Source organism: Passer montanus, unplaced genomic scaffold, assembly GCF_014805655.1.
Source record: "Passer montanus isolate IOZ18808 unplaced genomic scaffold, ASM1480565v1 scaffold144, whole genome shotgun sequence".
NCBI classification, from domain to species: domain Eukaryota; kingdom Metazoa; phylum Chordata; class Aves; order Passeriformes; family Passeridae; genus Passer; species Passer montanus.
The window spans coordinates 464462-476881 of NW_024361386.1; the positions used below are offsets into that span (position 1 = coordinate 464462).

At 51.9% G+C, this 12420-nt stretch overlaps 1 protein-coding gene across 2 annotated transcripts in view; it reads right to left on the reverse strand.

Moving 5' to 3' along the window:
* LOC120498256 (dynein heavy chain 9, axonemal-like) overlaps positions 1–12420 on the reverse strand; it is a 99881-nt gene that overhangs the window by 54386 nt on the left and 33075 nt on the right. The window contains exons 21-25 of one of the 2 annotated variants that reach the window (XM_039700772.1): positions 11634–12059; positions 7955–8074; positions 4200–4388; positions 2892–3127; positions 1057–1179 (exon numbers count right to left, since the gene is read on the reverse strand). In XM_039700772.1, the coding sequence (XP_039556706.1) occupies positions 1057–1179; positions 2892–3127; positions 4200–4388; positions 7955–8074; positions 11634–12059 (1094 nt within the window). Of the gene's footprint in view, positions 1–1056; positions 1180–2891; positions 3175–4199; positions 4389–7954; positions 8075–11633; positions 12060–12420 lie in introns of those variants that run through there. The other variant, XM_039700773.1, reaches the window with a different exon arrangement.

Below are 12420 nucleotides of genomic sequence, written 5' to 3' on the forward strand. Positions count from 1 at the left end.
GTGTTCCACTGGAGGGAGGCTCAGATTTGCCACCCTCCCTGCTGCACCCCCTTCTCAACATCCTCCAAACATTTCAGTCCTGCCCTGGAACCAATCCTGTCCCTCCATCCTCCATCCTGCAGCCAAACCCATGCTCAGCCACCCTTCCCAGGACTTTTTCCCCAGCAAACGTTGCAGACAGCTTGCCTTGCCCTCCAGTTTACAACAGCCTGGGATGTTTTAGGCAAGCAGGGAAATAATCCTCAAAGAACTTAAGGGAAAAAAGCTCCCTGGCTGCCTCCCTTGCTGATCTCCTCTCAGCTGGAGGTTACCAGCAGCTGCCATGAGAACTTGACCTCATTCTCCCTGCTGCACTCCCTTCTCAACATCCTCCAAACATTTCAGTCCTGCCCTGGAACCAATCCTGTCCCTCCATCCTCCATCCTGCAGCCAAACCCATGCTCAGCCACCCTTCCCAGGACTTTTTCCCCAGCAAACGTTGCAGACAGCTTGCCTTGCCCTCCAGTTTACAACAGCCTGGGATGTTTTAGGCAAGCAGGGAAATAATCCTCAAAGAACTTAAGGGAAAAAAGCTCCCTGGCTGCCTCCCTTGCTGATCTCCTCTCAGCTGGAGGTTACCAGCAGCTGCCATGAGAACTTGACCTCATTAAGAAGCACTTGATGCTGAAATCTGTAGCTGCATTTCTAAACACTGTGCAGTGTTTGCTAAAATTCAAGGCTACTTTTACTTCACAACAGAGCAGCAGCTATTTTGGTAATAATTTGGTGTCAGAACAGCCAATTACAGACCTCAAGGTCAGTGTACAATGGGAGAATTACAGGTCTCTCTTTTACACGAGGTTTAAATGATGCTGTGAAATGAAATGAGAAATCCAGGTTGATTTCCAAGCCGTCCTGTGGCTGAATTACTGTGATTGCCTGATTAAAAACACCCTCACTGCTGAAGGCAGGATGTTAATGCTGCTGGATATGAACACCCAGGGTCTGAGGGCAGGAACAGAGAGCACAGCAGCCCCCAGACCCATCCACACATGTCCCCAAGCCCCCCAGGCTCACCTGCCTTTCTTGATTGTTTCTCGCCCCAGTAACGGCCCCAGCACAGGATCCACGGATTCCTCCAGGTTCTCAATCAAAACCAGGTCTCCAGCAGCCAGGGCTTTTTCCAGTGTGTCCAGATACCTGTGGGAAAGAGCACTGGTGCTTCCTGCAGCAGAGCAGGATGTGACACTGTCAGTGAGGAGGGGACAGAGGGGACCCTCACTGTGGTGGCAGCTACACGTGGGTGCCAGCGTTTGGAGAGAGGAAGAGGGCTAAGGTGGTGCCAGTGCCTGGTGCAGAAAGCGGCACTGACAGAGAAGGTCCTGGCTGTCCAACAGAGAGAATGAGGCCCTAGACCTCCCAAGGACAAGAGTGACCACCGAGTCTGTGCCAGAGCAGCCATGAGCAAAGCTGGCACAGCCTGGACTTATTTTCAGCACATACTTTGTTTTCTCCAGAACCCACTGGTGCAGTTCATCTTAAAGCAAGGGTGAAGAGCAGCATTCAGCTCTGTTTTGCCCATAGTTTAGAGTCATGCTTAGGACACCTTCATTCCTAACAAGGAAATGGAACCCTGTGCCCAGGGCACATAGTGACTGCTCCATGCCCAGGCTCTCTCTCTCTCCAAGAGGTAGGGAGCCCAGATGATCCTCCTGGATGATACAAAGGAGAAAACTGTGTGATAGTGGGAGGTGTCCATGTCCAGAGCACGAGGGGAACTGGATGGTCTCTAAGGTCTCTTCCAACCCAAGCCGATCTGGGATTCTGTGATACTCAGCCTCAGCTCACTCCATCACAGCTTCAGAGGGGTTTCTATGGTAACGGAGCCAAGCACTAAACAGACCCTTGATTTAATAAGAGATCTGTCATTTTGGTAATGAACAAGCAGATAATGTGAGCAGATACAGTGGCAGGTTTCCCTCAGTGTGACTGGCTCAGTGCAGCTGAGTGCCCAGCGCTCACCCAACACCCTGGGCAGGCACGTCTCAGGCTCACTACGTGGGCACTCCTCCTACCAATCAACCTATTAAGCTATTAGCATACACATTTCCTCCAACCACCCAACTGCCTTTAAAACCCAGCCCTAGCCTTCCCTCTATGACTTGCCACACGTCTCACAGGCCTGCAAAACCAATCTTCTGTCTCCCTGGGCCACCTCTAAGGCTGCCAGAAGGCACCCCAAGGTGGAGACAGATAGGCGTGGAGAGGCATTCCTTGAATGGGAGATGATAAGATCTTGTCAGACCCTCCTGGACTGAGAAATCCTCCTTGGCCATGGTGAGTTCCCAGCATGTTTTGGAACTCCATGTAGATTTGTTGGGACCGATTGTTTTTTCCCCTTTGTACCACCCACACTTTTCCTCATAAAACCCCCAGATTCTGCCCTGTTCAGAAGGGAGCTGCTGTCACTGGTGTCCTTTGCAGGGTGCTGGAATTAAGGAACTCTGTGGAATAACTACACAGTGCTCCTGTCTCTTTGTCCCTGTGTTGGCCAGGGTACACCTTGCATGGCAGAGCTGAAATCACTGCTCAGAGCTGAGCTGCCTACCCCTTGCTGAGGTTACCTGGTGGCTGAAGGACTGCCTGACACCCCTAGAAAGCTGTCTCCTGCAGGACCTCTCTCTGGGAAGGTTGTGGGTCCAGGTCGAGCCATCAGACCCCCGACCGGCCGCCAACACCCCGACACCACTGCTGCCAGCCCTCATCCTAACCAAAACAAGGTCATTCACCCTCTAGCCCTGGGTGTGAGCTTCACAGCAAGCCACCTCCTCATCCAGCTCACCTCCACAGCCACACCCGCCCCATTCTCAACCACGCCAGCAGCCCCTCCTTCCAGAGAAGGACAACGTTACCCTTTCTGCCCCGCTCGGATCACGCGGAGCCCTTCCCCGTGGGTGCTCTTGATCCACTTGCTGCCCTGCAGCTGGGGGTCCACCAGGAGGGGCCAGCGCTGGCAGCTGCTCAGGATGGCGGCGTTCTCGCTGGACGTGCGGTCGGCCGGCAGGCCCTGGTTCCGCCAGGCCGCCACGGCCGCCTCGTCCGCCAGCAGCGACAGCGGCTCCAGCCGCGGCGTCACCGGGATCGGCACCTGCCGCGCAGACAGAAAGGCTTCCTGGAGACCCCAGGGAAAGCTGGCTGAGGTAAAAAGTGGTTAGGTTGTGTTTGTCGGTGTCGGCAGAGGTGGGATAAGGAGGTGTGGAGGGGATTTTGGTGCTCTGCCCTGCTCAGGTGAGACCCCACCTGCAGGGCTGCTCCAGCCCTGGGGTCCAGCATCAGAAAGGTGTGGAACTGCTGGAGAGAGCTCAGAGAAGGCCATGGAAATGCTCCAAGGGCTGGAGCCAGGCTGGCAGAGTGCTCATGTGGAGAAAGGAATGCTCCAGGGAGAGCTCAGCATCAGCAGCTCCAGAAACGCTTCTCTGACAGGGGAGGCCATTTCTGGGTGTGCCAACCAGAGCTACCTGTACCAGGTGTCTGAGCAGAATGGGCCTTTCATTTGCATTGGAATTACAGGCACTTCCTTGACATTTCTAAACACACTCAAGTCATTTTTGAAACCATGTCTTAACTAAGATTCTGGCTCAGTGTTAAAAAATGCAGAATGAAGTTTTCATCTCTCAGCCTAAAGAACTGTCTGCTTTGGTCAGCCCTTTGATTTGGGCATCTCCGGGACCTTATTCAAAATCTTCTTGGCACCATTTGTATGAGGAACCTGTTAAAATTAGTGAAATATTAAACAAGTTTCAAGCACAATGATCTCCATCTGGTCCTAACAGCAAGACATGGGTAAAACCAGCTGAGAGGCATGGCCAGCACGACCAGAGCTCGTGTCCAGAATGAAAAAAACACCTGGAGTTTTTCCAAGCCTCCTGGAGATCTGGCAGCAAGCTCTGCCTGCTCCAATTCCTTCTCCATATCCCCCCCTCATTTGTGGCCATGGACAAAACTGCAGAGCTGGGCTCTGTGTTTGGGATTTTCCTGTGTACATGGAGGAACTTCATCGAGCAAGGACACCACATTTTCCCCAGGGAGGAGTACATGGCCACGTCCTGATCCTCCCTCCAGCTTGGTGAGGACACAGTGATGTCCCTCACCTGAGGGGACCAGAATTTGTGGCCACATTAATCCCAGAAACAGTGGCTTCTCAGAGAGTCAGGACTTACTTCTAGCTGGTGCAAATAGGGCCTCCAGATGCCATCCAGGAGGTCCTGGCGGTATTTCCTGGTGAAGTAGCCCAGGTAGGACACAAAGGCTGTGACCAGTAGGACATCTCCACATAAGGTGCTCTGCTGCTGCTTGAAGTCCTTCACAGCCTCAGCCCATCTCACATTTTCAGAGGCGAGTCCCCCAACCTGCAAATTCCCAAGTCAAATTGGTCATTCACACAATCGTGGAATGTGAACCTGACCCAGTCCTGTTTCCAGCAGAATTCCAGCTGCCTTCTGAGGGTCAGAGCCACCTTCACATTCCCAACACAAACTCACTGCTGTTTCTACAGTGCTGGTTGTCCTGTAGACACTTCAGATCAAACAGCTCTTCTTCCACCCTCATGTACCTCCATTCCCCCTGACAAACAGCCAGATCTCCTGATAAACAGCCAGATCTCCTGATAAACAGCCAGGTTCTCCTGATAAACAGCCAGGTTCTCCTGATAAACAGCCAGGATCTCCTAAGCCAAGAATTTATTGGGTTCCCTCTGAACCCCCCATCCCAGGCCCAGCTCTGCAGGGCACACCCAGCTCCTGCAGCGGACAGCAGCCCTTGTCCTGGGAATGCTGCACACACAAGCACAGCTCTGGACACAGCTTCCCACAGCTGCAGACTTCAGAACCTTCTGACCCAGAGCTCATATCCCTGTGCTTAACAGCCACTGATGGTTTTTGACTTCACGACCGAGCGTAAGCTGCTGTGGATATCAACCCAACTTTTGGCACCTACAGCATCCCGTGGGCAGGAAATCCACAGTTCAGCTGAGCTTTCTGTATAAAGTACATCCTTTGATGTGCTGCCTGAACTTTTCAGTTGCTGAAACATTTGTCCAGTGCAAAACCAGGGAACAATCCTGCGGGCACCAGCTTCTCTGCACCACTCAGGATTCCAAGCCCTCAGCACCCCTGTGCTGTCTTCTTTTCAGGTTGAAGAGCTTTAGCCTCTTCAATAATTCCTCAGACAGAAGCAGCCTTTTGATTTTCCTTGCAATCGTTATCTGCACCGAGTGATGCAATCTTTATTATCCAGTTCCTTTTATTGTTGCTGGCTCTGCACCATTTCCCGTTCTCCTCCAGCCTTTGAGGTGCAGCAGAGGGGGTGGTGGTAATGTTGCACATTCAAGATTTATTTAGAAGGTATTCATAGAGCAAGATGGGGATTTTTCTGTTTTGTTCTCCCTTCTCTTCCTAATAAACCCTCATATCCGGTTTCAGAGGGGCTTTGGGTTTGGTGAGGGCTTTTTGCTTCTGGGAGCACAGAGCTCACAGCACTCTTAACTCCATCCTTTCATTCCTGAGTGATAACAATCAGCTCAGCATCACTTACAGGCCATGTGAAGTAAAACCTCATTTCTCCAGTGTACTTTACATTACCTTTATCTACGTGGTGTTTCATCCCTCCATCACTTGGGATCGTTTTTGCAATTCTTTACAGACAGTTGACATCATCACTGTGGAGCCGTGCGACCTCCCACACACCAGCTCATTTATGATTCATGCAATCACAGAATCACAGACTGCTTTGGGTGGGGAGAGACCTTAAAGGTCATCCAGTGCCACCTCCTGCCATGGCAGGGACACCTCCCACTGTCCCAGGCTGCTCCAAGCCCTGTCCAACCTGGCCTTGGGCACTTCCAGAGATCCAGGGGCAGTCCCACAGCCCCTCTAAAACCAAGAAGTCTTTATTGATCTGATTTTCCTGGTACTTGGAGGTGCTTCCATACTCCTAATTAATTTTTTGAGGTTACTTTTTATCTCCTTAGGTCCTGGAAGTCTTTTCTTCTGCTTTGCTTGGATGATACTCTACTGCCACTTTTAATACATTCAAGACACCCCAGGTGTCTCCCACCTCAGATCCTAGAAGTCATTGGAATTCTTTCTATTTAGCAAGAGGCAAATTAAAAGCTACTCCTTGGATTACCTTTGGCTCTTTGATAATGACAGAGAGTGAACAACCATTCCTCGCCCACCTTCTGCACACCAGTCTTGACTTTAGAGGCTTCTACACCTTTTCCAAATTGAAGAGCCCTAATCCATTCCCTCTCTTCTCATGTGGAAGTGGTTATGTACTTTGTTGTAGCTTTTCTAGGCTGCCCACAGCCTCCTTAGACAGACAGGGTGGCCACGTGTGGGATGTAGGCACTGACAGACCCAATACAATGATGCTTAACTTCTGTTTCCTGAGGTTTTTTTCCTACCAATTAGTAATATTCAATTTGTCTTTTTTCCTCCTGTCAAGTGCCACGCTGCTGTTCCTGAGAACTCTCTGCAAGAACTCCAAGAGCTCTTCTGTGAGTGAGAATAGTGCAATTAGGCCCTATCCATGTAACTGCATGATTACAGTTTGTTTTCCCTGCACACGTTATTTAGCATTTGTCATCACTAAATTTCCTCCTCTGCTTTAGCACACACCCCCTCACAAACACCACTCATCAGCCAGCCTCCCTTTCTGGTGCACAGATCCTGTCCTTTGGATCCTTGAGCATCTTGCTTAGGCCACCTGAAGTTCCTGAGATGCAGCCTGGCACTGTGAGAGCCAGGCTTGCCTCAATCCCCCAGGTTCATTTGTCAACCCAAAGCATCGCTCTCCACGCTCACTTGCATTCTTTATACAACCTCAGCCGTGTTTGTTTCGAAGTCTGGGAACTCATTTCTGCCCACAGCCACACCAGTGACACCTCCTGAATGTCAAATGAGCTGCACACCAGCGAGGGCTGTCAGGTCCTGCTCCCAGATCAAAGCCAGGGTGGCACAGGAGATGGTGTGCAGTGCACAGCAGGAAGTTGGGATGCAAGCAGCTCCTTGACTGCAGAAATGATGAATTTTTGACAGTATAAAATCACAGAATTGTTGAGACTGGGAGCTGTTCCCACCTCATGGGGTGGGGAAGAGATGTAACCAGCATGGTCTGGGATGTGGTGTCACAGAGTCACCATGGAATGGATGGGGTTGGAAGGGACCTAAAACCCCATCCCATCCCACCCTTCCATGGCAGGGACACGTCCCACTGTGCCAGGCTGCTCCAAGCCCTGTCCAACCTGGCCTTGGGCACTGCCAGGGATCCAGGGGCAGCCACAGCTGTGCCAGGGCCTGCCCACCCTCACAGGGATTTCTTCTGTATACCTAAACTAAATTTCCCCTCTGTCAGTCTGAACCCATTTTCCCTTGTCCTGTCACTACAGTTCCTGATGCAAAATCCCTCTCCAGTTCCTCGTAGGCCCCTCTCTAAACACCTTTGTTTCTCACTCAGAGAAGACTGAGGCTTTTAGAGATCTTTTCACTCTAATTCTTGTCATTTCAGACCCTGCAAAGCTACGGGCATGTTCACACCTTTGTGTTTATGATACCATTTTTGACTCACACTGTTTTGGCCCATCAACACCTGCTCACACATTTAAGCCCCAAGAAGGAGCTGAGAGTTGTGATGGCAGCAGAGCCAGGCACTTTAATGAGCAGAGCTGCCCCAAACCATCTGGAGTACAACAGCACTTTCTGCAGCTGCCTCTCCTGGTTTCCTTGAGAAAGAGAAGATATTCTGCCACAACCTCATGGAAACAACCTCTGTAAAAGCATTTTCACTGCTGAAACTTGCTGCAGTGTGGGAAACAATCCCAAAAGCATGAGAGGATGGGACGTGCTGTGTGCACAGGGCTCAGCCCAGCCCTGGTCCCTGCCCTGGTGCCACCAGAGCTGCCCTTGCTGGCACTCACCAGGCGGTTGGCGAGGGTGATGGTGCAGGCTGTGGCTTCAGCTTCCTGCTGGCACCTCAGCTTGTCTGACGTGGCCTTCTCAAACCGGGCTGTCAGCTTGCCCAGGTTCTCGTTGAGGCGCTGCGGGTGAAAAACAGGAGGAGTCAGGAACAGCAGGGTTTTAGCAACTCAGGGAGGACCTGGAGCTGTTGGAGGAGTCTAGAAGGCCATGAAGAGACTCCAAGGGCTGGACCCCTCTGCTCTGGAGACTGAGAGAGCTGGAGGTGTCCAGCCTGGAGAAGAGAAGGCTCCAGGGACACCTCAGAGCCCCTTCCAGAGCCTAAAGGGGCTCCAGGAGAGCTGGAGAGGGACTGGGGATGAGGGGTGGAAGGACAGGACACAGGGAATGGCTCCCACTGCCAGAGGGCAGGGATGGATGGGATTTTGGGAAGGAATTGTTCCCCGGGAGGGTGGGCAGGCCCTGGCACAGGGTGCCCAGAGCAGCTGGGGCTGCCCTGGATCCCTGGCAGTGCCCAAGGCCAGGCTGGACAGGGTTGGGAGCAGTCTGGGACAACGAAAGGTGTTTCTGCCATGGCAGGGGTGGCACTGGATGGGCTTTGAGATCCCTCCCAGCTCAAACCATTCTGGCATCCTGTGATCCTGAGGCAAATCCTTGTCCAGAGCTGGCCAAGCTCCAGCCCAGCCCATCCAGCCAGGGCTGGCACCAGGAGCCAGCACAGAGCAGGGCTGGGCTGTGCCACTGCTTGGAACTCACACCCTGGGCACAGGCAGAGGCAAAGGACACACAAAATGAATTTATCTGGGGCTCCTGGCTGAGCCCTGATGACGAGTGCTATGGCTGATCAGCAGGCAGGCAGCTGAGAACCCAGATCTGACATTTCCTGATGCTACAGCCCCTTGTCTCTGAGCAGTCCTTGAGCCTCTGCTGATTCCCCAAGTCCTGCTCAAATCCCCAAGGGGCTCCTGGAGTTCTGCCTGAACCTCTCCAAACCATGCCCTCACACTGTTTCCACAAGGAATACAAGAAATGAATTAAATGGTTCTGCTCTGAGAGCTGCCCCAGTGAGGTGGGGCAGGTCAGGGCTGGGAGGAGCAGCAGGAGCCAAAACACCTGCAGAGAAAACTGGAGAGCCCTGTTCTCGGGCAGAGCTGTTCACACTGGGGTCTAAACCAAACCTACAGCTCCCACAAGCACTTGGAGCATTTCACTTCTGATAAGAAAAGTAATAATTGATTTTATCTGCACCCAGTGCAGACTGCTTAAGGCTAAACTGCTTGTAAATCACTTCAACATTGAGCTACACACTAGAAACAAACCTGAAAATGAAAAAGGATTATATTAGAGATCTCTGCAGCTCTCCTGGATACTGGCAAACACAAAGCAGCCTCTCCTTGACCTTCCTTGGAACAATAACACCAAAAGTTTCTGGCCCTGTGTGCATGTGGACCTATCAGCCTACAAAGGCTCATGTATATCATATTCTACTATAAAAGCACGACCTGATAATTGAATTTCTATAGAATATATGCATATATCTGGTCTGCAGGGCCCCACCAGGGGCACACAAATACAGCTGTGTGCAGCTGGGGACACACCTGTCACTCCTACCTCAGCCCCAGGTGCAGAGCACTCAATTCCCAGGCAGGGAAAAAAGACAGAAGGTCCTTAATGCTTTGGACAACCGGAATTTTCTCATTTATTTATAAAAATGAGGATGAGCTAGCTTGGGGCCCAGCTGTGAGCAGGTGTGAATCAGCACCCAGCAGCGAAGCTACCCAAGAGATCCCAGATAGGTAAGGATGTACCTCCACATCCATCCCACACTCCCCTGCATCCCTCCCCATCTGCAGACAGGAGAGAGCCTCTCAGCCAGGCACTTTTGTAAGAGCCTGCCAGAGGAGCAGCAGTAATCTCCCCAAAGATTGCAATTTTCTTTAACAAAATCCCACTCCTTTGGGAAAAAAAAAAAAAAAAAAAAAGCGCCCAGGCATAAAAAAGCTTTGGAGAAGAGCAGCATAAAGGGATGGAAAAAGTTGCCCAGCACTGTGTGGCATATCTGAGGTGGGAGAATTAGACACCAAAGCCCTCTAAATCCATGCCTGCTTCAGGTGCCTCCTTTCATCTGCAGCAGGAAGGGGCGACCAGAGAGTTCTGCACCATTTTCTTGTATTTTCAGTTAAAACGTGTAGTAAGCATTTTAAGAATGATAAGCCCTTGAAAACATCAAGGGAGTGATGTGTTTTCTAACGGGGTGAGGTGCTGGTGGAAGGGCTGAGGGGAGCAGAGGGACCTCACTCACTGGGACCCTGCCCCTGCTGTGGGTGCAGCCCGACAGCCCAGCCATGGAGGGGATCCCACTCCAAAGAGAGATCCCAAAACACCCGAAAACCAGAGCAGCTGCTTCCCACAGCCTGTTCTTAGCAGGTACCGTGCTGGGAGGGAGCAGGGAGGAAAGCAGGATAAAACAGGATGTGTTTTTACATAGAGATAATTTTCTGAAGGCAAATGATAAAGGTCTCACTCTACACTCTGTAGAAATGCACTTTTAATCACACTGTAATTTCTTCTATTCAGGGATTTTAAAATTTCTTTTTCTTTTTTTTTTAAGTAGCAAAAATCCAAATAACATCCAAGATGTGCTGCCAGGGAGCTGTGCCGTGACAAATGAGGCTCCTGCAAGAAGCAGTTGTCATCCTGCAAAAGCAGGGACTGAGTGTGCAGCCAGCCCAGCTCTGTGCTCCCAGCACTGAATCAGCCTCCAGTTCCCATCCCCTGCCCTGTGCAGCACACTGGGAACACCCTGGTTTGAGATAATGAGTTTTCTGAGGGCCCAGGGGAAGAGGCAAATTACATTAAAAAAATTAAGGGGGAAGAACAAGGATTCGTATTTAACCTTCCTCTTTGGGCATAAGCAAGGCTGGAGAAGAACAGAGGAAATTTAAAAAGCAATATTCTGTCACAGAATCACAGAATTCTTTGGGCTGGAAGGGATCTTAAAGGTCTTTTCCACCCCCTGCCATAGCAGGGACACCTTCCACTGCCCCAGGCTGCTTCAAGCCCTGTCCAGCCTGGTCTTGGACATTTCCAAGGATCCAGGGGCAGCCACAGCTGCTCTGGGCACCCTGCACCAGGGCCTGCCCACCCTCACAGGGAAGGATTTCTTCCCTTTAACTAACCCAAATTTAATCTTTTTCAGTTTGAAGCCATTCCCTGTGTCCTGTTCCTCCATCCCTTGTCCCCAGTCCCTCTCCAGCTCTCCTGGAGCCCCTTTAGGCCCTGGAAGGAGTTCTGAGGTTTCCCTGAAGCATTCCCTTCTCCAGGTGAGCACCCGCAGCTCTCCCAGCCTGGCTCCAGCCCTGGAGCATCTCCATGGCCTCCTCTGGTGTCTCTCGAGCAGCTCCAGCTCCTCCCTGTGCTGGGGCAGCTCTGCAGGTGGGGTCTCACCTGAGCACAGGGGCCAAATCCCCCTCCCTGCTGCCCATGCTGGGGCTCAGCCCAGCAGCACAGGGCTGGATTTCAGGATTTCCAATGCAACAGGAGGGAAAGAAAACGCTGCAATCCTCAACCCTTTGGATTCCCACCCTGCTTTAGAACACAAGCCCTGAGCAGCAGCTCTGCCCAAGCTGAGGATTCCCCCAGGCAGGGACAAGCAGGACGGGTCCCCCCAAGGTCACTCACAGCGATTTTGGCCTTGACAGTGGCCAGCTTCTCCTGGGCTGCTGCCAGCTCAGCGTTGGCCCTGTCCAGAGCCTGCCTCTTGGGCTGCACCTCGCAGAACACGCGGTGGAAGCGCTCGATGTTCAGCACCCACGAGCACAGCCCGGCCGCCGCCGCCGACTTGGTGGCCACGAACTCGGGGTTGAACTTGGGGTCTTGCAGATAGGGCTGGAGGGCTTTGAGGCAGTTCTCGTGGATGTTCTCCTTGTTGAACTTGACCAGGGAATCCAGGAAGCTGTCTACCCTTGCCATGGCCACTCTGGCTGCTTTCCAGCTCCTGTCCTTGGGGATCTTCCCTCCCGGGGCCGTCAGCACCATCACGGCTGCTGTGACGTTGCTGACAGCAGAAGGAGGTGACCCAAAGGACCTCAGCTCCGTCAGATTGGTCTGAAAAGGGGAAAACAAGGTTGTTAGGTAAAAATGAATGGGCTTTCTTTCCACTCTGCCGCTAATAGAGTCAGGCTCCCAGGCTATCAATCTGATAAATTGGGCTGCTCTGGGCCCCAGCAGTGCTGCCTTTAGATCACTGCTCTGCATGGCTGCAGCACACCTGCTCCATTCCCTGCTCCTGACATCCCACCTGGGACCAGCATAGCACACTGCTCCTCCCCAGGTCCTGCGGGAGCAGCAGGTTTTATGCCCTCTCAGAAGATTGAGATAAATAAGAATGAAATCTGTAGAAATAACACTCAGGCCCTCTAAAACAACCTTCAGAGCTTCCCTTCAGAATTAACCAGGTTGGAAAAGA